Below are 27,836 nucleotides of genomic sequence, written 5' to 3' on the forward strand. Positions count from 1 at the left end.
CACACCGTGCACTACTTAATATTAATAGCTTACCACACTAATTATCTGGGAGCTCATTTTAGTCTCCAGTAGAATGTAAACTCTATATACTTCAACGATTGTTTTGTTCTTAGGTTTTAGGGGCTTGGCACATGGAAAACGCTCAATAACGGATTCCACCAACTCATCATTTCACTGTTCACATGGCTGGGCAAGCTCCCTAAACTCTCCTTAAGCCTAAATTTCAGCACCTTCTTAAACCGCTAGAACTCACTAAACTATACATTTTCCTTTAAGAACTTTCCGACCCCGGAAGTAATAGCTTAAGGACGGGGGTCAGAGGAGAAAGCTACTTCCGTTTCCGTACAGACCACAAGGAGCAAAAATACCATGGCGAAGGCCGGGGATAAGAGCGGCGGCAGCGGAAACAAAGGCTTGAAACGCAAAGCCGCTACTGAAGAACGTCAGGAGGCTGCAGTCGCTGAGGATGGGACGACGGAAAGTGGGGTCCAACCCTCGAAGGCGGCTGCCTTTCCTCCAGGCTTCAGCGTTTCGGAGATTAAGAACAAACAGCGGCGACACTTAATGTTCACGCGGTGGAAACAGCAGCAGCGGAAGGTATGAGGCGCGGAGGCGCCAGAGCGCATGCGCGATGTCCCTCTAGCTCCCCTGGGGTGGAAGTTGGGGGGGTGGAGGGGATGTAGAAGGGACATCTAACCCATTCTGGTGTGCAAGTATGGGGGAAGGGTGTCCTAGAAGACTTCTTGGGACTATAATTTCTAATCCGAGATCTGATGGATTGAGGGTCAACAGGCGCTGGGGGAAAAAAAAAAAACCTGTTTTATATTGTGTGTCAAGCATTCTGTTCAGAAGTCGCCAGAAGTTACAGATTTACGGTACATCTTGCCGGTTCTTGATCATTTTAAAAGCACATTTTTGTTTATAAAATATTTGAGTAACTAGTGATGGTTTTATTGAAAACAACCTGAAAACTCCTCTCTCATTGCCATTTATTTTTATTACTTTTCAAGACAAGCAACCAGCATAGCCATGGTTTTCTTTAGGATGCAACTTGCTAGGAATGCAAAACAAAACAACAAAAACTAGTTAACTTGTTTAGATGTACATTTTGCAGTTTCACTTAATTTGAGGCTTTATAGTAAAAGATAAAGCTAGTGAAATTTTAAACATTTAAACTTGTCAATTTAGATTAGTGTTTTGAAGGAGCAGGATGTTTGTTAGAGAAATCTTATTGATTGGCTAGCTCATTTGGTTTACAATAACAGCTGTGAAAATCTAAGTCAGGATGTTTATTTTAATACATTTCTAAGATTGCTCAGTTTAAATATTCATAGCATTAGTAATTTGTAGCTTCAGTATGTGTTTGTCATATAACTGGTGGTTTCTCAATATTGTTCTTTTTTTTTCCAAATCCTTTAGGAAAAGTTGGCAGCTAAGAAAAAACTTAAAAAAGAGAGAGAGGCTCTTGGTGATAAGGTAAATGAAACTTTTAGTCCTCTGCTATCTGTCTGGTATTGAGGAGTGCTGCCTGATACTTTCATTGAATCACTTTCTTTTAAAATTTATTATGAAATATTTTGGATATATAATATGATATAAAAGTAATACAGCATACCCCTTTCTATCCTTTACTCAGCTTAAGAAATTATGCATTAGTATATAGTGTTCAAGTTCTTGTGTACTTTTTTCTGATTGCTTTCCCCTCCAAAGAAACACTCATTGGGACTTCCCTGGTGGTCCAGTGGTTAAGAGGGTTAAGACGCCGCGCTTCCACTGCAGGGGGCACCGGTTTCGAACTTAGATCCCGCCTGACATGTAGCATGGCCAAAAAAAAAAAAAAAAAAAAAAAAAAAAAAGATAAGCACTCATGAAATTGCTCTTTATTGCTCCCATGCACTTCCTTTATTACCTTTACTATGTTTGTGTCCCTAAACAGTAAACCCAGTAGTGGTGTTTTGCATGTTTTCAAAATTTCAAAATAGTGTGTCTACTTCAACTTGCTTATTTTACTTAACTTTATGTGTTTGAGAGGCAGAGACACATCTCCCTGACTGGGAATGGGGAAGATCCCCGGTTTAGGCCTGTAACTTGAGCTCTTCTGACTTGATGCGCTTTGTTATGCAAGGCTGGGGAATGGCTGGGCACAGCCTCTTCTGTTGTAGGGTTGGGGCGTGTAAGAATGAGAGCTGACTCTGAGGATAGGAATCTGCGAAGAGTGAGAATGGGGAGTGGGAGGAAGGTGAGATACCTGAGTGGATTATGGCAAAGAAGAGAGCAGAGATAATGCATCAAGAAAGGATTTGGCTATTTTTGTGATATTAACAAAAAGTGAAATCTTTCTATTGAAAAATTTTAAAAGAACTACTAAATACTTCTGCATTATTGCACAGCTAAGTTATTTTCATTTTAGTTTCATTTTATTTATAGTTAGTTCTAGGTTACAATTTATACTTGCAAAATTTAAAAAATGTTCAACTTTTCCCCCCTCCCATCCCTTAAGATGAGGGACCAAGAAATGATAAGCATTTTTGAGAAAGGGAAAAATAATAGACTATATATATATATACTATATACAAATTAAACACTTCTTTTTCATGAATTCTCTTTAATAGTATTAGGTTAAATCACAGGAAGTTGCCAATATTAGACTGTTTTGACCTGCGAAATCCTATCAAGCAATCTTAGTCTTTTTTAAACTCTCAATAATCAGTCAGTTATAGCAAATTAATATGCTGATCACCACTTGAAAATATCACCTTTCTTGCTTTTTGGATTGAAAGATGACTTCCTAGAACTGCCTCTTTTAAAAAAATTACTTAAAACTTAATATTCATTTCATAGAATAATAAAAAAATCCTAGTTTGTCAGTTCATATTCATCTCTGTTAGTGTACATATATTTTGGATTAGTTTTAGTCAGTATATGGTTATAGTTCTGTGTTCCTGCTCCTTAAAATTTCATTTACACAATATTTTGGTCCAAGCAAACAATATTGTGCATGATTGCTGATTCTAATGGTATTCCATTATGCTGGAAATGCTGTAGCCATTATCCTGTTGGACATCTGCCCTATTTACTGTTCATTTCCACTAACCATAGTGATAATACATATTTCTTTGTATAAATTGCTCCCCCTTTTCATTCCTTACCATAAACCCCCCAAACTAGAATTACTAGTTCAGCAGATGGAAACAGATTTATAGCTTTTCTTATATATTTCTGAATAGCTTTCTGAAAGTATTGAAACAAAGCTACATATATATGTACCTTTGTAATTTTTTCCCATTTGATATTTTTCTTCTTCATGAATTATTATTTTGATTCCAGTTTCTTCTCTCTGCTACTTCTGCCTGGTTTTAAGCCATTTTATTTAGTGTCAGCAATTCTTCCAGTACGTGCATGTGTCTGCTCAGAGAATTAAAAAGCCTCTTACTCAATATTGTTATTAGGATTGATGTAGCAGTGGGTTGAAATGAGGAACAGATTGAGTTTTTGTATTATTTGCAGATTTCTGTTACTCTTCCCCAATCATAATGCAAAATTATTAACGTAAAATGCTCCTAAGACTTAACCCTTTTTCTTTTATTTAGGCTCCACCAAAGCCTATACCGAAGACCATTGACAACCAGCGAGTGTATGATGAAACCACAGTAGACCCTAATGATGAAGAGGTAATGTTAGAAGTCTTAAATGAATTTGGATGACCACACTTGATAAATTGTCTATTCGTATGTCAATGTTTAAAGTACTAGCTGGTGAAGATGTATAATGGACTGATTCAACTGTAATGTTGGCATATTATCATTATTTATTGTAGATTATTTCATAATTGAGTTTTCCAACAATGCTATAGAAAAAGGCAGTAATTATTTATTTTCTAGAAAGGTATTGTATTTTATGCCTAGGTAAACTTATTTGTCATTTAATCTCTATAATAGTTCGAGTGTTTTTTAATGTCATTTGAAAAGCATTCCTCATACTATAGATTTTTGTAGTATTTGTTATACATTTTGACACCTAAGGATAACTTTTGATGGTAATTTTGTGTCCTCATAAAACTCTTGGTTTCAAGATAATCTTCCACTTTTCACATTTTCCCTTTAAATAGTTTGCAACAGTACAGTGAGAGAATCAAGGTTTTAAAACTTTGTATATATATGTATTCTTTGATTTGTGTACGGGAAACTTGTTTTTGTTATATTTATTTGCTTTCAAACAATGCTGTTACCAACATTCTTTCCCATATTTCCTGGTATAGCCATTCATTCATTCAGTTTATCAGTCAGTTTTCCAGCAAATGCTTCTTGATTGCCTGCTATGTATGGAGATCTGTTTTAGGGACATGGGATTCATCAGTGCACAAAATACACATATACACAAAAAATTTCTGCCCACCCAGAGCTTACTTTCTAGGAAGAGAGACAAACAATGAACATAATAAAATAAATTATCATAGGTTAGCAGATGGTAGGTTACTAAAGTTAAATAGGGTAAAGGAGATTCAGGACAACTTGGTGTAGAGCGAGTTTGCAATTTTACATATGGGGGGGTGCATGAGAGAGAGTATCTGTGTGTGTGTGTGCCTGCATTTTATTTATTTCGACATAATTTCAGACTTAATAGAAAAGTAAGAATTCATGTGTACACTTCACCTGGATTTCCTAAATGTTAAATTATATCATACTTCATTTTCATTTATGTTCTCTCTGAAATGCTTGAGAGTAAGTCGCAGACATAAGCCCCTTTACTCATACATGCTTAGTGTGTTTTACCTATAAACTGTTTTTTTAATAAGCACAGTGTACAGTTTCCAAAATAAGACAATTAACATTGATATACATTATTATCTGATCTGTACAGCTTACTCAGATGTCACAATGATTTTTCATAAAAGAAAAATCCCAGTTCTTGCATTTCATCCCATTACAATGACTCTAACCTCCTTTAGTTTGGAAGAGTTCCTCAGAATTTGCTTTTAATGACATTGACGTTTTTGAAGAGTACAGACCAGGTATACTTGTAGAATGTCACTTAATATGAGTTTGATGTTTGCTCATGATTATATTCAGCTTATGTACTTTTGACAGGAGTACCACAGTTGTGATGTTATGTTCTTTTCAGTGCTCTTAGCAGGAGTCACATATTGTTGATTTTCCCATTACTGGTTATATTAACTTTCATCACATGATTAAAGTGGTGTCTGTCAGTTTTCTCCACTATAACTACTATTTTCCTCTTTGAATTTAATAAATATTTTGGGAGAGAGATACTTTGAGATTATATAAATAAATATATGTTACTCTTTAAACTCTCACTCAAGATTTTGCAATTACAAATAATTTTTTCCAGTCTGGTAGGTGCGAAATTGTATTTCCATGTAGTTTTAATTTGCTGTTCTTTCGTTATGAATGAGGTTGGACATCTTTTCATGTTTTCTTCCTTTCTTTCTAATCAATTGTTTGTTCATGTCTCTTGCCCATTTTTCTGTTGGTTAGGGTTGCAATTTTTATACAATGGTTAGGGTAGGCTTCATTGAGGAGATGACCTTTTAGCAAAGACTTGAAGGATGTGAAGAAATTAGCCATCTTTGGGCAGAAAGTAATCCAGGATAAGGGGACATGGCCAGTGCAAAAGCTCTAAGGCAGGAACATGCTTAGTTTATTTTTGAGGATCAATAAGGAAGCCAGTATGCTGAAATTAAGTGAGCAAGAGGGAGGATTGTAGAAGAGGTGCCAGGAAAATACGGGGAAGGGAAGAGGCCAGATCAGTGACTTTGCCGGCCATTGTGAGGACTTTGGCTTTTATACTTAGTGAAATGAGGAGCCATTGGATGATTTTGAACAGGGGAATGATGTGATTGTATTTAATTTTTTTAAGTAATTGGTTGCTTTACTGAGATAGCAGTCAGAGAGGTAAACAGACTAGTTAGGAAGCTAATCCAGGAAAGAGATGATGATGATGGTGGTGGTGGTGGTGATGATGATGATGATTGGGACCACAATGGTTACAGTGAACGTTGAGAATCAGTCTGATTCTGAGGTTTGCATTTTTGGCCTTGTTGTATTTTGAAATTAGAGCCACTAAGAATTTCTTGATATGAGGTGTTAGAGAAAGAGGATTCAAAGATGGTATTGAGGTATTTAGCCTGAGCAATTTGAAGGATAGAAATGATGGAATTATCATTGACAAGATATGGAACAGGCCTTGGCTGGAGATAAATTGGGGATCAAAGACGTGTAATGTAAAAGTTTCCCTAAATATTTACATAGGGGAGAATTTGTTAGGTCATGGGGTGTATAAATGTTCAACTTTACATGAAAGTGCCAAAATGTTTTCCAAAGTAGTGGCTGTATCATTTTGCACTCCCACGGTGTAAGAGCAATATTCCTGGTCATCCACGTTCTGACCAATGCTTGGTATATTCAGGTTAGTGATAAAGGGCTATCTCATTGTGGCTTGAGTTTGCATTTCCCTGATTCCTAAAGTGGTTGAGCATCTTTTTACGCATGTACTGTGGTTTTGGTAGAGATATGCCAGCTCATGTCTTTTGCCCTATTTTCTATCCTGTAGTGTATTTTACTGATTTGTAGAATTACTCTAATTTCTACTAATCCTTTACATGTATTACAAATATCTTCCAATTTGTGGATTCTCTTTTTACTTTCTTCTTTGGTGTCTTTTGATGAACAAAAGTCCTTAATATAGTTGGGTTTAATTTTTTTTTTTGGTAGTGAATGCTTTTTTGTCATGTTTAAGAAATCTGTCTCTATCCTGTAATCATATGATATCATATTTTTTTTCCTAAAAGAACTGGAGAGCTACCTTTCACATTTATGTACTTAATTATCAGGAATGGATTTGTTTGGTGTGAGAAAGGAAACCAATTTCTTTCTTCCACTGCTCCCTCCTTCCCCCTCATACACAACCAGTTTCCCCAGCACCATTTTTGGAGCAGTACAGCCTTTTCCCATAGTAAATTGTAATGCTGTGTCATATATTAGGTATCCATATATGCTTAGTCTTTTTCTGGGCTATTTTTTTGGTAGTTTGTTGCTGTATCAGTTCTTTACTTTCTTAATTATTTAGCTTCATGATAAGTTTTGATACCCGTTAGGGCAAGATGCCCCTCCCCATTACCATCCTCAAATCCCTCTGTTCAGGAGTGTTCTCTTCCTGGACCTTTGGTCTTCCATATAAAATTATAAATTGTACTAAACCAGATCAGTTTGAGGATATATATATATATTGCTTAATTAGGTCTTGTTTGAATACTGAAAATGTATTTCAGTGAATTTCATTGTTTTCTTGATACAAGTTGTACACATGAATCTTGTTAGAGCTATTCCTGGGTATCTTACATTTTTTCTTATTAGTGTAAAGCACATCTCTTTGAAAACTGTTTAAATTGCTGATATACAAAAATGCAGTTGATTTTTTTAATACATTTTAAAAAATATCTATCTATCTATCTTTGGCTCCGTTGGGTCTTTGTTGCTACGCGTGGGCTTTCTCTAGTTGCTGCAAGCGGAGGCTACTCTTCGTTGCGGTGCACAGGCTTCTCATTGCAGTGGCTTCTCTTGCTGCAGAGCACAGGTTCTAGGCCTGCAGGCTTCAGTAGTTGTGGCATGCAGGCTCAGTAGTTGTGGCTTGCAGGCTCCAGAGTGCAGTCTCAGTAGTTGTGGTACACGAGCTTAGTTGCTCCGTGGCATGTGGGATCTTCCTGGGCCAGGGATCAAACCCATGTCCCCTGCATTGGCAGGTGGATTCTTAACCACTGCGCCACCAGGGAAGTCCCTGCAATTGATTTTTGGATTGTGATCTTCTAACCAGTAGTTGACCTAAATTCATTTCTAATAATTTGTCTGAATGTTGTTTTCATTTCATGTTTAATCATTTCTGCAAATAAGTTTTTGTTTCTTACTTTCAATCCATTAACAGTTTCTTTTGTTCTTACTTAGAACCTCCAGCATGTTAAATAAATAGAAAAAGCAATATTAGCATCTGTGCCATGTTACTGATTTTAAAGAGAATACTTCCAGTGTATCATTATTAATGTTTGTGTCATTAATGGTAGATTCTCCTTATAAGTTATGGAAATTCCATTTATTCTTTTTTTGCTGGGTTTTTTGTTTAACGAATGAATGTAGAAAGTTAGATGCTTTTCCTGCAAATATTAAGATAATTTATGCACTTTTTCTGCAGATATTGAGATGAAGGTGCAGTTTTCTCCTTTATTGCACTAATGTAGTAAATGAAATAGATTTTCTAATCTTAAACCTCTTGTATTCATGGGATAAATCCAGTTTAGTTAAGATGACACAGACCTACTAGAGAATGGACTTGAGGATACGGGGAGGGGGAAGGGTAAGCTGGGACAAAGTGAGAGAGTGGCATGGACATATATATACACTACCAAACATAAAATAGATAGCTAGTGGGAAGCAGCCGCATAGCACAGGGAGATCAGCTCGGTGCTTTGTGACCACCTAGAGGGGTGGGATAGGGAGGGTGTGAGGGAGGGAGATGCAAGAGGGAAGAGATATGGGGACATATGTATATGTATAACTGATTCACTTTGTTATAAAGCAGAAACTAACACACCATTGTAAAGCAATTATACTCCAGTAAAGATGTTTAAAAAAAAAAAGATGTTTTATCTTCTTAACATATTGTTTTGGTTTGTTAATACTTTGTTTAGAACATGTACATGTGTGTTCATGAGTGAGACTACAGTAATGTCCTATTTTCATTCCTAATTTATTTGGGCTTTTCACCAGAGATGTATCTGTTTTGTTTTTCTTTTCAAACTACTGTTTTCTTTAATCTTCTCTATTGAATCTTTGTTTTCTAATTCATTTATATCTCCTCTTACCTTTATTTCTTCTACACTCTGAGTTTATTTTGTTTTTATTTTTTTTGATTAGCTTATTTTCATCTTTTTTATTATGAGCAACTAAGGTCATAAAATTCACTTTTGCTATAGCCCCCAAGTTTTAAGATGCATTTCTTTTATTATTGTTTAAATCTGAGTACCTCTTTTAATGAAAGATGATTTCTTCTTGTTTGCTGTATTTTTTTATTTCATTAGTTTTCCCCTGATCCTTGTTATTTCTTTCCTTCTGCTTACCTGGAAGAGCAAATGAAAGCTCTTCCATTTGCTCTTCTTTTTCTAGCTTCCTAAGATGGAAGCTTAGATTATTGATTTTATACTTTTTTCCTAGTATAAGCATATAAAGCTCTGGTTTTCCCCTAAGCACTGCTTTAGCCACATCCCATACATTTTGGTATGCTTGTTGTGTTTTCATTTTCATTCTGTTCAAGACATTTTCTAATTTCTCTTGTGATTTCTTCTTTGGCTTATGATTTTCAAGAAGTGTCCTGTTTAATTTCCAAATATTTGAGGATTTCCCAGATTCCTTTCTGCTGTTGATTTCTGATTCAATTTTATTGTGGTTTGGGACATATTTTGTTTGATTTCAGTTCTTTTCAATTAAAGAAATGTCCTAGCATTTATGTCCTAGCATAAATAAGATCTATTCTGAAGAATGATTTATCACAATCTACTTCAAGTAAATACTGACACGATTCTGGTAAAATACAGCAAGTTTGCACCAGTATAGCTTCATGACCCTCCACTCTTACTCATGCTATTATTGTCAGCACACGTTGTTATATATTACATCTGTCTATGTTATAAACCCAGTGTTGTATTTACTGCTTTAAACATCCTCATGTTTTTTTAAAGAAATTAAGAGCATACACACACAACACACCCACAAAGTCTTTTATGTTTACCTTCATCGTTACCTATTTACAGTGCTCTTCTTTCCTGCCTCTGGATCAGAGTTACCATCTGGTATCATTCTCTTTCAGCTTTTAGGACTTTCTTAAGCCTTTGTTTTTATAGCAGGTCTGATAGCTAATTATCTGTTTTTGTTTATCTGAAAGTGTGCCTATTTTGCCTTCAGTTTTGAAAGAATTTTGTGGGATATAGAATCCTTGGTTGACTTTTTTTTTCTTCTGGTACTTTGAACTTGTTCCATTGCATTTTGACCTTCATTATTTCTCTTGAGAAAGCAGCCATTAATAATCATTGTTCCCATGTACATGATTTATTTTTTTCTTTCAAAATTTTCTGTTTTTTGGCTTTTACCAGTTTGACACTGATGTGTTCAGGTGTTGTTCTTTCTTTTTATTCTACTTAAGGTTTTCTGAGTTTGGACCTTAAGTTAGAGTTTTTCATCCTTTATTTCTTCAAATATTTTTTTTCTGCCCTCTTCTCTCCTTCAGGGACTTCGTTTTCACACACACTGTTGAAATGGTTAAGAGTGTTCTAAAAGTTTCTGCAGCTTTGCTCCTTTTGCGATGATTGTGTTCTCCATTCTTTGGATTGGATACTCATTAATCTATTTTCAAGTTTATTGATTATTCTGTATCTTAGATCTGCTATTAAGCCTGTATTTTTCCTTAATTCCTTGAATATATCTGTTATAGCTGCTTTCAAATTTTCACTAAATTCAACATCTGGGCCCACTCAGTCAGTTTTTATTGACTTCTCTTTTCCTGATTATAAGTCATACTTTTCTGTTTCTTTGTATATCTGATATTTTGGTTTAGAATTGGACATTTTAGAAAACATTGCAATAACTCTGGATTGTTTTATTTTTTAAGGGTTATTGATTCTTTTTGTTTTAGTAACTTGTCTGGACTTAAACTGGAATCTGTTTGACAGTAGCATTATGTTACTACTCAGTTGGTTATTTTTAACATGCCTCCCTAGGGACTGTCCCTGTGTTTGTGTGGCTTAATGGTCAGCCAGTGATTTGGGTAGAGGTTGTGTTGTGACACCATGAACCCCTAAGACATATATACCCTCTGCCAGCTGAGCTGTGTGTGGATTGAGGAATGCATTCAGAGTTGCAGCCATTTCTCAAGTCTCCCTTGCCTTTCAGGTGCACTGGATTCTCAGGTCTCTCTCATGCGTAGTTTAGCTGTCAGTCAGGGATTTTGGGAGAGATTATGTCAGTCCCTCTATGATTTTTACTTCCAGAGCTCTCATTAAATTTTGGGCTGGTCCACATCTACCCTGAACTGGGCCTGTAATCTTGGATTGGCAAAGCTAGGGTCTTCACACCTGCCCCTCCTTGAATCTGGTCCACCACCTCTGGATTCAGAATTGCTGGTTCTCGCCTACTATCAGTCCTGAAGTTGGCAAAGTTACTGTTTTCACCAACCAGGTTGATAGAGGAAATGTAATAGCTCTAGGCAAGATTCTTTTTTTTTTTTTTTAAGAAATTCACGTTCTTTTATTTATTTATTTATGACTGTGTTGAGTCTTCGTTTCTGTGCGAGGGCTTTCTCTAGTTGCGGCAAGTGGGGACCACTCTTCATCGCGGTGCGTGGGCCTCTCACCATCGCGGCCTCTCTTGTTGCGGAGCACAGGCTCCAGACGTGCAGGCTCAGTAATTGTGGCTCACGGGCCCAGTTGCTCTGTGGCATGTGGGATCTTCCCAGACCAGGGCTCGAACCCGTGTCCCCTGCATTGGCAGGCAGATTCTCAACCACTGCGCCACCAGGGAAGCCCTAGGCAAGATTCTTGATGTTCTTGCCCACAGATGTATCCATTTTTCAAGAATAAACGCATCTCAGTGTGTGTCTTGAAATTGTTTTTGACAGTTTTTTTCCAGTTTTATATTAGTATTCTTCAGGCAGAAAATTACCCAACTTCTTCATGTTGCCATTAACCTAAGTCCCTCCTGGGCCCTCTTTAAATCACCAGTCAGCTAGGTAGTTAGTGTTATAGAATCCCTACTGGAACTACTTTTAAAATGCTGGCCCAGTAGAATGTTTGATGTAAAATTCTCTCTCTTTCTGTTTTCAGGTTGCTTATGATGAAGCTACGGATGAATTTGCTTCTTACTTCAACAGACAAACTTCTCCCAAGATTCTCATCACTACATCAGATAGACCTCATGGGGTAAACATATCAATTAGTATAGCTCTTGAATTCTTAATTTTCTTACATTACTTAGATTATTTAAAAGAACTCTGTTCAGAAGAGTTAAATTATTAGTAATTGCCTTAGATTATGCCTGTAAATAAGCTAAATAAAATGTAATGGTGATGTGATATAGGTTCACTAAGCATGATTCTTCAGGATAGGCCTTCTCAGCCTCAGCACTGTTAGTATTTTGGGCTGGATAATTTTTTATTATGCAGATTGTCCTGTTCATTATAGGATGTTTAGCAGCATCTCTGGCCTCTATGCACTAGATATCAGTAGCAGCCAAACCCCACACTACCACCAGTCATAACCACCAAAAATGCTTCCAGATGTTGCCAAACATCCCTTGATGGCAAAATTGTCCCTAGTTGAGAACCACTGCTTTAGGTTGATCAGCCTTTGATGGATGAAACATTGTTTAGGTTTCACTCTTTCCCTAGCCTTGCTCTTTTAATAACACCATCTTATAATAATTACTTCTTTGCTTATAAACATATGCCACACAAATTTGTATCCTTTTTCACTTTTGAGGATTTTTGTTATTTTGTTTTATAGAGAACAGTACGACTCTGTGAACAGCTCTCCACAGTTATACCAAACTCACATGTTTATTACAGAAGAGGACTGGCTCTGAAAAAAATTATTCCACAGTGCATCTCAAGAGATTTCACAGACCTGATTGTTATTAATGAAGATCGTAAAATACCAAGTATCCTTTGTTTTTTTACGGAAGTTTTCCTGTCTAAACAAGAGACAACTTCAGGGAATTCATAATCTAGTATGAGAAAAGAAACATGTAAACAAACAAAAATATAGTGTGGATAGTACAATTAAGAGAGAAATACAGGATACAGTGCAAACTCTGGTAAAATCTGCCCTGGGGATATCAGGGAGGAAGTACTTGATAGAAAAAAATGCTTAAACCCCGTCTAGGTGGATATGGGTGAATGAGGTAAGGAAGAGGAAGAGTACCCACTGCAAAAATAACCGTTTGGAAAGATAGAGGCGTGAAGGTGCTGACCCAGGTGGGGATCTGCAACTGTCATTTGATATGACTAGATTTTTTGGTGCCAGAGGTGGTATCACAGGATTGCATTTTTGAAGTAGGTATTTGGGCCCATATTATGTATTAACTAGTATATCAGATGCCAAGAATAATCTATCCTTTTACCATGAATCACAGATCTGAGGTGAATGTGTTCCCTAAACCCTAGGTGTTTCTTCCTGTTGTGAGGTAAGAGATCATATAAAGGATGCCTAGATTTTTTGTCATTGCTATTGTTTTACTCATCTCATGGTGGCCTGTGAACTCAGTAACTTTAGGATGGCCAGTTGAATAAGTCCAAATTATTAAAACAAGATTATTAAGGACCTATAAACAATGGGGACAGTACTTCTCTGCTGCCAGGGTAACATTTTTTTTCATAAGTCAATGAACACTTTTTCAAAAATAATGGTTTACAAGCTGTTTTTTTTCATCTAAATAATTTTTATGGCTTTTATTGTTTTCAATATAAGTTAAAGACTTTACGCACTTGTACAGGTTGCTTTTCAGAGACTTTTAAGACTAAAGCTAGCTTTGTATTGTGGTATATTGTTGGTCATTTTATAATTTGGCCGGATCGTGAGTTACTGTAACAAAGTAACAAAAATCTCTTGAATACTTAACTATTCCAGAAGAGATCTGTTTTAAGGTAGTTGTTGCCTTTTTAAAACTACCCTCCCAACATAAGGTGGCAAGGTCTGCGTTCCTCTATTTTTGGCAGTTAAAAACCCATCATCATTTCATTACTAGCAAGCCTGCTAGTAACTCTTTGCTAAGAAGCAAGCATTTATCAATTCAATAAACATTCTATCCATCTCTTGCCTTTAGAAAGCTTACATTCTCTTTCTATATCTTTATAATATTGTGTTGTCTTTTTACCCAAAATGTATTAATATTTTTCTGTTTACCATATTGGACACCCTAGAGAGTAAGTTAACCATCAGGTAATTAAGGTACCATCGGTACACAGACCTGATTTAAGGAAATAATTAGGCTACTTAAGTAATCCAAATGTGAAATTGCTTACTCCTATTCATATAAACATATATATACAGTCTGCCCTCCCTGTCCACGGGTTCTGCATCTGCGGATTCAACCAACCGGATTGAAAGTTGGAGGGCTTACTCTGCTATGCCAGTTTATATAAGGGACTTGGATCTGCCATCCATGGTGGGTCCCAGAACCAGTCCCCCACAGATACTGAGGGAAAATTACCCAAGACTTTAATTTTTGGATACAGAATCATGCAGCAGTTTCTAAAAGTCCTCATGATTGGAAGTTTTATAAGTATAATCCTGCCTGGATGTTAATTTTTATAATTTCAAAGATGTTTCACTTTATTTTCTGATTAACATCTAGTAATGCAGCTGATGTCGAAGTATCAGTGAAAGACACTAGGAAAACAAATCTCTTTATTTTCTTGATCACATAGAATGATCTTCAGACTAATGGACATTGGTAAGCCAGACTGGAAGTCCATCTTGGATAAAGAGATTGTAAGATAAGGCAAAGAATATCTGCAGAAACTTGTAAATGAGACTGTTGCTCTGAGGAAGATATGAGACAGGTAAATGGAGGAAGGACAGTGGCTAATCTTTGCCATGATTCCCCCCCGCCAAAAAAAAAATGTAGAATTAAAGGGAGAATAATTTGTAAGCACCTAATAGAAATAGTGGTGATTCCTAGAGACTTAACATGGGCTCACAAATAACAAATCATGACTCCTAATGATGGCACTTGGAGAAAAGTTGAAAGAATTGAAGATATCCAGCCTGGAAATAAGAAAGTGGGAACATGACAGCTGTCTAAAGATATATTGACAGTAGGAAGGGCTACTGTGTGCCATATGGTGGAAATTTATAGGGGTATACATTTTTGACTTATTTTAGAAAAGAACTTCATTATCCTACCAGTAGCCTTGTGGCTTTGGGTCAGGCAGATGTGATATCAAATTCAGAGTTCATTACTTGCTATTTGTGTGAATTTAGTCAAGTTTCTTAGTCAGTTTCCTCATATTTTAAATGTAGGAAATAATACCTATCTTTGGGGTTCCCACAAGGATCACATTAAATGTATTATGTTTCAGAGGCATAGTGCCTGGCCTGTACTAGGCATTTTTTTAATTGTGGTGCAGTGGGAAGCATGAAGGCTTTTTCTGGAGAGACAGACTTCCTCTATTCATTATTTCTAAATGGAAATTTGAGGTAGTATAAGTCTTTGTGCTTTTGGCAGCTTATAGGGTGTTTTACATTCCTAGCCTTTGTATCAATCGTAACAAAATGCCTCTATACATTTCTAAATGGAAATTACCAGTCAAGGGTTTGGGCTCAGGTGTAACCCCACTCCAGTTGAGATCTACTGCCATGTAGCACTGAAACTTGGGTTGAATCTACCTGACCCTTCTCAAACTCTTCCTCATTGCGAAAATCAGTAGGACTCCTATTTTACATGGTTTGGGTTGGAGATTAGCAATAACATTAATAAAGCCTTTTGTACAATGCAGGTACTTACAAATTGATACATCTGGATTCTGTAGTTTCTTTTGACACAAACCACAATTTAGTGGGAATGTTCTGGAAAGGATTCAAGCCTTGATTTAGGTTGAAAGAAATGACTTGTACCTCTCTTAACCCCCTCAAGATTTTATGATTTTTTTCAATGTGCAAATGATACAGAAATACTTTGGCCTGTACCTCATGAGGTTGAACTTTTGGTGAGTCCTTGAAGGAAAGAATTCAAACATTTACTGATAATCTGCTATGTAGTAGGCACTAGTATCTGTCAGAAATTAGTTAATGGATTTGTTGGGAAGAAAGGCATTTTACATGACTGTAACTCAAATGACAAGTGCTGTAGTAAGTAACAGTGAGATCGAGAATATTTAGAGCTTAATTTTGACTGTAAACAAGTGGCATTTGAAGTGGGCCTTAATGGATGAGTAAAATATTGTAGATATTTGAAATAGCATGAGCAAAAATCACGATAGGATTAATGTGTATGGCGTGTGAGAGCCTGTCATTGTCTACCAGCTGGGAAGCAATATGGGGAGACAACAGGTTAGAAAGGTAGTTTGGAGCCACAGTATGACTGCTGTGACGATGTCTTAAATCTATATAGATGAGTCTGTGGTGAGAGTAGTTTGAAATTAGCTACAGCTGTCAAACTCTCACAGTATCCAGTTTTTCAAATAGCACACGGGGAGCTATGGTACAGATACAGTGACACAGCCGAGTCCCATAGCTTAGTAACTGTAGAACCAAGGCCTGAATCCAACCTGATTTAGTCTATATTAGAAGATGTACTTGAAATGGTGAGAGAGGTCAAACCAAGCAAGATACTGTTTTCCTAATCTGGGTGAAAAATCTCAAGGACCTCAATTAAGACAATAACAATTGGGGTAAAGAGGAAGCTATAGAAGTGAGGAATTTAGGAAGGTAAAAGCAGTAAATAGGATTTGATGGGAGGAGGAAGGTGATGATGATAACCACCATAGTTTTTCAGTAGATGAATGGGAGAATGTTGATTTTTTTTTTAATCTTGGATTTTATATATTTTTTTATACAGCAGGTTCTTATTAGTCATCCATTTTATACACATCAGTGTATACATGTCAATCCCAATCTCCCAATTCATCATGTTGATGGCTTTTAAATATGGCAACATGTTTTATAAAACTCATATTGTGTGCAGATAGACTTAAAACAGTCTAATTCTGACCTCCTTTTAAGGTTAAGTATTTGAAAGAATCAGGTTGTGCTACAAAGACTTGAGGTATGTTGTGTAGTTTAGCCGCATTCCAAACTTTTAAAGCCCTTGGGCTGCTAATCCTGCTGATTGTAGGTAGTTGTCTTATACTTCATTCTTAGTTTAGAGTGTCTAGCCTAATTCTGTTTGTGGTAGGGTCAGTAAGTGGTTAATTAATTGGTTGATTTTAAATTGTGGTACAGTAATCCCAAGAATTAAGACCATGTCTCTTGAGAACACTAATAACCTCGATTTCCAGAAAAGAGTTTGTCACTGGTCTTGTAGGATGATATTCAAAACTGCATATCCTGACCTTACAAATGTGTAAGACGTATATATATGTATGAAAGTGTGCCTTTTAAGAGTTATAAAGCCTCTGAACGTAGAGGTAAACTTATATTCCATTTGCAATGCTACAGTTATGCTAGAATCTCATCCTTTTAGAGTATTAGAGTAGTGTACTTCAGTTGAATGCCGAACGTACCCTACAGCTATTTACCATATTGTGAAGAGAAAAAGTAGGACTGCTATAGGTTAGTCTATTTTTCTGAAAGATTTAGGTTGACTTCGGTGTCTTGAGTTTTGGGTATAGTAAGAAAATCTGTTAAGCCAGAGGAATACATGCACCCACCTATTTACCTAGCTACAGATTTTAGGAGGCTTTGGGCATACAAAGGACTAGTTATTTAAACAATTTAAGACTTAGATTACAGAGTGTAATCTAAATGTGTTCTTAGCTTTGTGAACAGATGGATTAATTCTGAGTCACTTGCCAAATGGCCCAACTGCTCATTTTAAAATGAGCAGTGTTCGTCTGCGTAAAGAAATTAAGGTAAGTTTTATGCATTCCTTGATTGGTATTGGTCTCCTCACAGTATTTGATCAGTAAATGCTGTAACCTATATAGATCTAATTGATTTTAATAATGGTATTTGCTCTTCTGGTTAAAGGGACAGTTTTGTGTACTGACCGTTTTCTTGTGAGATTATAATTGAGTTACGGCAGACAAGCAGTAGCCTTCGTTAATATGAAACATGTCACTTTTTAGTAGAACTTTCTTTTTGGTGCATTCACTGCATATTAAATAATTTTAGATAAATCTTATTTCATGGGTTTGATTAAGCCATTAAGATAACTAAAATGTTTCAATGGCATGTAAATTCCAAAACTTGAAATTGCAGTGAGATCGTTATTGTGACTTTCCATCATTTTTCTAGAGAAGAGGCAAGGAGCCCACAGAACACATACCTGAAATAATTTTAAACAATTTTACCACACGGCTGGGTCATTCTGTTGGACGTATGTTTGCATCTCTCTTTCCCCATAATCCTCAATTTACTGGAAGGCAGGTTGCCACATTCCACAATCAACGGGATTATATCTTCTTCAGATTTCACAGGTGAGAAACTCCTTGGACTTCAATGATGAAATACATTTTACACACAAACCTGTTTTCTAATGTATTCTGACAAGTATTGTAGATGAGAAATTATCTTTCAAACTGTCATATTAAAGAAATAACAGTTTGGGTTCATTCACACTAATTTCCTTAACTCTATTTTATCTTTGAAGATACATATTCAAGAGTGAAAAGAAAGTCGGAATTCAGGAACTTGGACCACGTTTTACCTTAAAATTAAGATCTCTTCAGAAAGGAACCTTTGATTCTAAATATGGAGAATATGAATGGGTCCATAAGGTATGTGCTTACTCTAAGAAAAGCCATTTAGAGAATTTTAAAAGGATGGAATGAGAATAAAACCACGTACTTTAAGCTTTGGGTGTTTATACCTTAAGTTAGGCTTCTGAATTTCTTCCCAGGAGCTAGCAATAACCAATCTCTGATACAGTGTTCTGGTCTAGAGATTAACCCTGGTTCATCTGAAATATCCCTAAAGATCAGTGGTTCTCAAAGTGGGACCAGTAGCATCACCTAAGGACCTGTTACGAAGGCAGACTGTTGGGCTACAGACCGGCTCAATCAGTAACTTAGGGAGTGGGCCAGCAGTCTGTTTATGAGCCTGTGTTATAATGATTCTGCAGCATGCTTGAACATTATTGCTATAGAGGTTTTATAGAAGTTTGGAGATCATTTTAAATCATAAATGAAAACTTTAATACTTTAAAACACATAATTTTTCAACCTAATAAGAAATATTTCACTTAAGTATGACTAAAATTTTATATATATTATGCACACACATATTGGAACAGTAATCTCCAATACTTTTTATATTAGAGCTAAAGACTTAAATTGTCTCAGAGACAAACCTAGAGGTCCTTTTTTTATAGCACTGTTACAGATTGTTTACTTTTGTTGTTGTTGTTTTTCTAATTTTCAGCCCCGGGAAATGGATACAAGTAGAAGAAAATTCCATTTATAAAGTACTGAGGGGATAGTATTGGATTGTGCTGACAGGCCTATCTTGAATTTATGAAAGAAGACCCTTTTCAAAATGGCATTTACTGATTTCATAAGCCTTCTGTCATGTCTGGATAAAGTACCAAGTGCCATGAATTGCCACTCACTATTTATGTAGCAAATAAAAGGTCATTTTGGTAAGAGTTTATAAATTCAGGTTTCCTAAAGCTTAATTCTCTTTTATTTTTAGGTAATTGTTAATAGTTGAAATTGGGATCAGCATTCAAACTAACATTCCTGTTTGTACTTTCATGGAACATGTGGGCTGGAGAGAAGTACAGTGCTTGGTAGATACTGTGTAGCCCACTGGTTTTGTATCAGACTGATCTTCATAGTTTTAATTCTGTTTCCAGAAAATACATATATTTGGGGGTGAGGTTTCTAGGATGTTTTAACATTTCCTTAAGCCTTTCAAGAAGGGTAGAAATTTTTAAAGCAAAGTGGTTTGCCAAGGACTTAAAGCAAAAGTTGCAAATTATTGATGCTAGTCTTTGGTACGTCTTTACCTCATTACGTTGTACTGTAGTGCTCCACTCAGGAATTACCTTGGGCTCTGAAATTTTTCTCTTCCATCTTGTAATGGAATTCTTATATCTAGTCTTTACTATCCTTACTGGGAGAGCCATCTGTTATGAAGTAAATAACTTCTAGGTGTAATGGTAATACCCCACAAAGTAGTTCATTAGAAAACAAAGTTAACCCTGTAAATAACTCATGAATAGAAACTAGTATTATTAGCAGCCTCCTCCTGACCTTAAAAGAATAAATCTGCAACTTACCTTTAATTATCTAGCAGTCTTGCAAATGTATGGCATAAAGTTATGTGAGATGAGTTGCTGGAACAAACACTAAAAATTTTAACCCCTTAAAGATGATGGGAAAATTGTCATTTTTTTCTTAGGTGTTCAAAACAAATTAATATTGTACATAGTATATTTAATACCAATAATTAATCCAAAAACTTTTATACTAAGTATTTTATTATATGCTGCCACCAGTGTATATAAAATAATTACCCTTGTGAAACAGAAATTCATGAATATTCAGAGAGGTAGACTGACAAAAGTAGAAGTTTATATAGTATGGCACGTGTTATAGAGACAGGCTTTTGTACAGGCTTCAGATTTAGCTTTCCTTTGAATATTCACCGGTTTATGAAAAGTGGTTTAAAAACCTGAAATGAAAAAAAAAAAAGTGAATTAGGGTAAAGTATCATAAGAACAATAGCTTTTTTTCTGAATAGCAGTACATCTTACATTACATTTAAGGCATTCATCTGAATGTCAGCTTATAAAATGCTTTCAGTTAAACTAAGCCTGTTTTTAAAAAAGAAAAAAAAAAAACAGACATCACAGGGTTTCTAGGGAAAAAAATGAGAAACAGGATAGAAAAATGCCTGTGGTGTAAAATGTAACTTTCTCTTAACCACTCTCAAGTATATATAACTTATGATTTATAACCACTCTGAAGTATATATAACTTAGGGTTTAGAAATAAACAGACTTAAAGTTTGACTTGCCAATATCATTGCCAAAATACACTCTGGATCCTAATTTTAAAAAAGGTTAATATAAGAATCTCTGAAGTTGAGGAAAATCTGAACACCTCTAGGAAATGAGCAATAGTATCGAGGAGAGCAAGATGCAATCCCTTCTATTTACCCACATAAACCTATATACAAAGAGAAATGTGTACATGGATATTGACTATAGTAATGGTTTAACAGCAGAGAACTGGAAGTAGCCTAAATGCAACTCAATAAGGCAATGGATAAATAAACTAAGGTTCATACACATGGCAGAATACTATACAGCAATTAAAATGACTAAACAATCTATGGATTAACACAAATCTCAAAAGTAATGCAGTAATAGTTCCTTAAAAATAATAGCTATGTTTTAAAACTATAAAACAATAAATATATATAAAAAGTAAAAACAGGGGCATAACAACTTCAGGATAAGTCATCTATATGGAAAGGTAGGAAAAGTATCTTTTTATTTCTTGAAAGTTGGGAATTCCCTGGCAGTCCAGTGGTTAGGACTTGGCACGTTCACTGCCAAGGGCCAGGGTTCAATTCCTGATCTGGGAACTAAGATCCCACAAGCCACAGAGTGCAACCAAAAAAAAAAAAAAAGGTAAACCATTTAATTCAGGACAGTGGACACCTGGTTTTTTATACTTATTTAAAAATTTCTGTTACTTCATTACAAAAATGTTCAAGAAGCATAAACAAAATCAGTGGTGAAAAAACAACGTTTAGCCTCAGTTAATCAGTGCAAATTACAAAAATGAGATAGGCAGAAGAAAGTAGCAAAGAATCTGAGATCTGTTTGGCAAGGGCTCAGCAAAAAAGTATTCTTAAGCTCCAGGTGGAATAGCAAAGTTTAATTTGGCAGTTTTCAAGGTTATTACATTTTAAATGTCATTCCTTATTGTTACTTACGGGAATTTATCTTAAAGAAATGGGTAAAGTATATGTATGGGTACCAAGATCTTCGCCTCAGTGTATCCTCAAATTTGGAAACCTCAATATTTGATGAAGTATAATTTAAGTTATAGTACAACCACAGAAAATCTCATTTACAAGGACTATTAAATGAGAGCACCAAATCCTAACCTCTAGACCACCAGGGAACTTACAAAGACTATTAAATGAAATAAGAAAATTCAAGTGTAGAAAAAAACTGTGCATACTATGATCACTATTTTTCAATGATTGTTTTTTCTCTTAAAAGGAAGTATCTGTTAACAGTGGTTATTTCTAGGTATGTGGATCATGGTAACTTCTATTTTAATACCTTGTACTATCTGTTGCTAAATTATCTATGCTTTTAAAAAAATTATATAAATATATATTTTTTTAAAAACTATGAGTATAAAGACTTAAATACAGACTCTTTGCATCCATGCCACTCAGTGTGCCTAGGACAACCAACATCAGCATAACATCCCAGACCTACTTTCAAGTTTGAGAAGAAATGCTTTTACATCCAAATATTCTTTTCCTAGCCAAAAGTGTTTCAAATCATAATATCCACAAAGCTAAGGGTTTATTATACTGCCAGAATTAACAGCCATTATTTTACTTTGAAATCTGGATTCTTATCCCAACCATATTTTAACCTTGAGCAACTCATTAAACACTTGTCTGCAGACTCCTATGAAGTGAAACTATTAACAGCCAATTAAGAAGCCAGGCTTAACAGTATTTTAAATGAAAATAAACACTTTGTGAAGAGAATACAAGAGGAACTGTAAAAATATGAAATTTCCCAAAACTGCCATGAAGAATTAATACTGCCAGGAGCAAACGACTTTTAACCTGTTAAATATGAAGGTGCTAGACTGTTAAAAAGAATTACTTCCCTTAATCTCAAAGGCGGGGTTTTTTTTTTTTTTTTCCTGTGTTTCGAAAATCTTAACCAATTCAACCAATCATTGTATTTACTGGAAACATGTTGTACTTACACAAACTTCCTGGACACTCCCAAGTCTACAAAGTTTAATTAGGGAGGGCACAACTATGTAACATGGTATTTTAGGAAGCAGCTTCCTGCACTTTGAGGAGTCAGAATGTCTGTAGATGGTGTGTGCCATACACAGTCTTTTTTTTTTTGAAGCACTATTTAAGTTTGCTTCTCGTAGGTCAATATGAATAAATGCTCTGACAAAAGTCCTATGGATTTGTGAAGGTAGTACCCTTGGATTACATTTTCAATTATGCACATCATGTTTTCTTCTCACATCTCTTTTGGATTAACATATGTTTTTGCATACACTGACATGTGTTCTGTAAGTTACAGGTTAACATATAAAAGTATGCTTTAAACCAGACCAAAATTTAGTTTCTTAATCCTCTGAAAACCAATCCACCGTTTGCCACCATGAACATATACACTTCATTTCTCTCATTTTATCTTTACCTAACAACAATAAAATTAAAACCTGTTGTTCCCCAGTCCAAATGCCAACACCATGTTAGCTTATTCGGCTATCTCTTCAGTTTCTCTTGCATTCACAACTCCCAATTATTTTCTATGCTGTTCTATTAGATCATCATTAATCCAAATCAGTTGATAGTATTTCAAAAGCCACCACCATGAACACTGCAGATTTTTTTTTAATGTCTAATTTTTTTTTTTTAATAATGTGCTGTTATTTACTGATTTAGCCTCTTTTGTTTGTTTTTTGGCCGCACAGCATGTGGGATCTTAGTTTCCAGACCAGGGATCACACCCGTGCCCCCTGCGTTGGAAGCACGGAGTCTTAACCACTGGACTGGCCAGGGCAGTCCAGTGTCTAAATATTTGCTAGATACACAAAAATAAAACTAAACTAGTATTTGGGGACACCAGAATACACCATTAGACCAAAGCTATAAAAGGTAACATGACTTGTCACAGCAGTGAAATTTTCTAGTAACTCCTATATCCTCTTTATGGTTATTAAATCCTCTACTTAACCCTCTATGGTAAAATAGAAACAACTAGTCTTTCTATAACTACTAAATCAGCAAATTTCATCAATCCTTACAAAACAAAGAGTGCCAAACAAAAGTGTATGGGATGATTTTGCTCAACTTATAAGTGCTGCAAAGAAAGAGACTTGACGAGTTATCCCTACTATGTGGGGCTTTGTTGTTTTAATTTAAGGAAACTTACCTTGCAAAGATTCATTTTACTACAAAAAGGAACAGACTTTCTGAGGTCTGAAGGGATTTGTACTTGAAGATACTCCAGTCAGCAGGGGGTCATGTTGAGCATTCTGCAGACAGAATTGTTTCAAATCTGCAGCTGCCTGGGAAACCTGTATATAACAAAGGGTGGGGGAAGTGGGTGGGAGGTGGTGACAATGTTTTAATGAAGTTTTTCTCAAATCTTCAAAAATACCTGCCAATAAACACTTCTCTTAACCCAAAAAAGATATATACTAATTGAAGCTCAACAGTCATATACTGAGCTTTTATACTTAAAACACTGCATGTAAATAAGTACAAACAGTACAATTCTGTTTGTTTGTAAAGCATAGCACATCCTGCTAGTATATTAATAAATAGGTTGTTCTAGTGTAACCTTGAGGGTACTCAACAACTTGTCTTTTATTAAAAGCAGTACACAGGATATTATAGTTAAAAAGTGTTAAAATGCTAGTAAACTATCACTCTGTCTTGAAAGCAGTATGGGAAATGGGAAAATGCTACTCTGAGTGAACATCATGTTCAAAATCTGAACCATTCAGTTTATTGTTTTGGTGTATGTTCCATCAGCTGTCTAATGTTACAAAACTGGACAGTGACAGTTTCTGCTCAGTGTCATGTGACTGAAAGGCTGATTAGCAAACTTCAGTTTATTTTAACAACTTTACCAAGCAGCCTGCCTTTAAGAAACTGTATGCCTTAAATGTGATTTAATAATTTTCATATATGTATGCAAAGCCATTTAAACAGGACTTAAGGAACTTCTGTGGCTTCATAGTTAAAATAACTTTATATCATTTATCACTTAAACATCTAATATTTGTATATATTCTGGTAAGGTGTGATACAGGACACCAAAACAATAAACTGAATAGTTCAGATATATAACATGAATGACTAAAGGATGCCTCAAATACATACAATATCCTAACTCTTGAATTGAGGTTTAAGAAGATGGAGAAGATAATCATTTATTGTTTTAACTTCCCGTAAGGAGGGTGAGAACAGGTGTCCAGTCTAGCTGGGTAATATTTAGCCTTTGAAAGGGAGCTTAGGGCATCACAAATGCTCTCTGCAAAGAATTTCTGCACATGACAGCTGTACCCCAGACATTAACCTGATAAAAGGATCCATCTTCATGAGATGAATCTAAACTCTTCTTGGAATCTATTTATATGTTTGGCTTATATACCAATCCAGGGTAATGAGTTCCATAAATTTATTTAGCAACTGTGTGAGTAAACAGTTTATAAATACCTGGTACCAAGTACTATAACAAATGGGTACCCTGCTCCCCTAAAAGGTGTAGCTACAGTGGGGGAATGGTGGTATAATTTTTCACTGTCTTATAACATGGTTTCATTCATTCACATTAACCAGCAGTAAAGAATGTGTTAATTATCTGCCTAAAGTGTAGGTAGGCTCCAGCTTAACTCCCTTTCACAAACTTCTCGTCACCTCTATGTGCCAAATATAATTTTAGGCACTGAGAATACGTAAGAACAGCCAAATCCCTGCTGTTATGGAGCTAACAGTTCAGATGAAAAGAGACAAGGTGCTCTGCAGAAAAAAGAGTGGTTTTTTAGATCAGGACCTAAGAGAAAGTGTCTTTGAGGAGGTGACATTTAAATTGAGATCTCAGTAACAAGAGATCCAGCCAAGTGACCATCAGTGAGAAAATGATCAGTGAGAATTCCAATCAGTGGGGAAAATGGACACAAAGGCTTAAAACTCTAACAAGCTTCTAGCCCCTATGGCACTGTAATAATCACCATCCAGGAGGCTGAAACCCTATAATCCTGGCATAATAATCAGCACCCTCTTTCACTCTCAAAAGTGCCCTGGGTTAAGTGTATGGTTACCCAACAGTGGGAGAGTCTGTCAAGCATTTGTGATAATTTCTATCAACTACTCACATAAAGGTTTAAAAAGTAAAGCTGTGGTAATTCGAAAGTAAAATATCACTACAAAACCATCTAGCATAGAGTCATGGGTAAAACAGAAGCACAAAATGAAATCGAACTAACCACATTTTGCAACATGTCTAATGAAAAGCTCATTTAAAGTCCCAAGGTGTGATGCCTCCACTCCTTGCTACACACAGCCCTGGCATCAGACAAATTGAGATTTCTAAAACCAAATCACTTGTGGTGCCTTTAATGATTCCGACCAAAACCCTCCTAAGAATAGGAGGAAGGCATCATGCTGGGGAGTTACTGGAGGGGCTAGAGTTTTTATGGTAAAGCCCTCAGAGTACTTGAGCCTGAGGACTTCAACTCATTTTCTTTGCAGATTAGGGCTAAATACCCCTAATTAACACTTTTCTGTTTTTAACCAGCATTTTTCCCCTCCCCCCAATCTATGATAAAGACACGCCTGAATGATAAGATAGTGATTTCAAAGTTAAATCCAGCCAAGACTAACCATAAATCACTGGGATGAGGTAAGAATCTGGAGATTAGAGAAATGGATTCGAGACTGCAATGGAGTTTACAACACTTAAAGGACAGAAAGAGAGGAGAATCCCACCCCAAGACTGATGGGAATTTCCCTTCCCTCCCGAGATGACCACAACTGAGTAAACTAGGTCCCTGACATTTCTACTTAAGGAAATGGGTAAATAGGAGACCATCTTACTCCACAAAACATTTCAGGGGGAAGTAAAAACTAGCCTAATGAGTACAGAATCAAATCATCTTGGAAACTGGCTTTTTCTTTCAACAGAGTGCATGCTTTATACTCTTCTCTGTTTCTTTTTTAATTACAAGTGTTTCACACGTAAACTGACCTGCACCAGAAAGAAGCCAATCCACGCAGGATTTAAGAAATCAGGAAACTCGAAATAGCACTAGAACGTCAGGTTGTCATATCACCACACACAAAAGGCTTTTTCCCCAAAGTAAATACCCCAGGACAAGATCAATGCTAACCAGATGCCAAAATAAATAACACTGGTCCACCCTAATTACTTTTTCGGGTACGCGCGGACCAGTAGATATACCCAAAGTCACAACACAGCAAACGGTGCCAAACAGATACGAAATGCACCCTTTGTACGAAGTTGTACAGGGCACCAGTGGTAACCTTAGACACTGCGAACTTTTCCAAAACAGGCTTCTTTAACCTACAGTTAAAAGTTATGCAAGAATTCGTTTTTCAAGTGTGTGTTCGGTGAATGAGAGGAGCTGGAAGTAAGACTCTACTACTAAAGAGAGTGGATTTGGGAAAGTTCTGAAATGCAAAGAAAAATTACTTCTGAATCAAAAGTCGGGTAAAACCCCGTCGGGTGACAAAAAACAGAGGAGCTGGTCGAGAAGGCCGGGAAGGGTGCGGACTGCGCGCGGAGGAGCAGCTGTTGGCGAGCACAGCCGCGGAGTCACTACGGAGGGAGGGAGACGGGGAGGAGAACCGGAATGCGGAAAGCCGCTGTTCAAACCAGGGCCAGCCCGCCTTGGAAAGTCTTGGGGCGGAAGGGCGCACTAACCGGCCCCCCAAACCACAGCGCCGACCTGCGCCGCTACTTTTCTAAAGCTGGCCGCCGAGCTCGCCGCCGCCGCCGCCGAGAGCGCGTCCTCCCTAGGGGTGGCGAGAGCCGAACGCGAGCCTCGCTCGCCGCGCCAGCTCGCCTGCCGGATCCCCCCCGCCACCTCCCCCGCCCTCCCCTCCCCCTCAGCCGCCCGCCCCCGCTCACCTTCACGCGGTTGAGCCCGGCCTCCAGCCGGAGCTGTTGAACCACTTTCTTCATAGCGGCGACGCTGGAGGAACCAGACATGGCGCACGCGAGAGCTGGGCAGATCGGCAATCCGTCGGTGGATCGGTGGTGGGTCCGCAGGGCCAGACGGCGGGACTGCGGGGCGGCGGGGCGGCGGGGCGGCGGGGCGATGGAGCGGGAGGCGGGGCTCGGAACTTTGTCTCTTAAGTT

General features: G+C 36.8%; 2 protein-coding genes across 2 annotated transcripts; one reads left to right on the forward strand and one right to left on the reverse strand.

Moving 5' to 3' along the window:
• Positions 1-350: 350 nt before the first annotated feature.
• Positions 351-19,367, forward strand: RPF1 (ribosome production factor 1 homolog). The gene is made up of 9 exons (XM_068540189.1): positions 351-597; positions 1,420-1,476; positions 3,591-3,671; positions 11,882-11,977; positions 12,560-12,713; positions 17,543-17,625; positions 18,011-18,192; positions 18,366-18,492; positions 19,136-19,367. The coding sequence occupies exons 1-9, from the start codon at positions 370-372 to the stop codon at positions 19,175-19,177; spliced, it is 1,050 nt and encodes a 349-aa protein (XP_068396290.1). The 5' UTR covers positions 351-369; the 3' UTR covers positions 19,178-19,367.
• Positions 19,368-20,191: 824 nt separating this feature from the next.
• GNG5 (G protein subunit gamma 5) lies at positions 20,192-27,828 on the reverse strand. The gene is made up of 3 exons (XM_068540190.1): positions 27,606-27,828; positions 23,880-24,024; positions 20,192-20,389 (listed from the first exon to the last, which is right to left on the reverse strand). Exons 1-2 carry the CDS (start codon positions 27,684-27,686, stop codon positions 23,899-23,901), a joined length of 207 nt encoding a protein of 68 aa, XP_068396291.1. The 5' UTR covers positions 27,687-27,828; the 3' UTR covers positions 20,192-20,389; positions 23,880-23,898.
• Between the last annotated feature and the right edge of the window lie 8 nt (positions 27,829-27,836).

Source organism: Eschrichtius robustus, chromosome 3, assembly GCF_028021215.1.
Source record: "Eschrichtius robustus isolate mEscRob2 chromosome 3, mEscRob2.pri, whole genome shotgun sequence".
NCBI lineage: Eukaryota > Metazoa > Chordata > Mammalia > Artiodactyla > Eschrichtiidae > Eschrichtius > Eschrichtius robustus.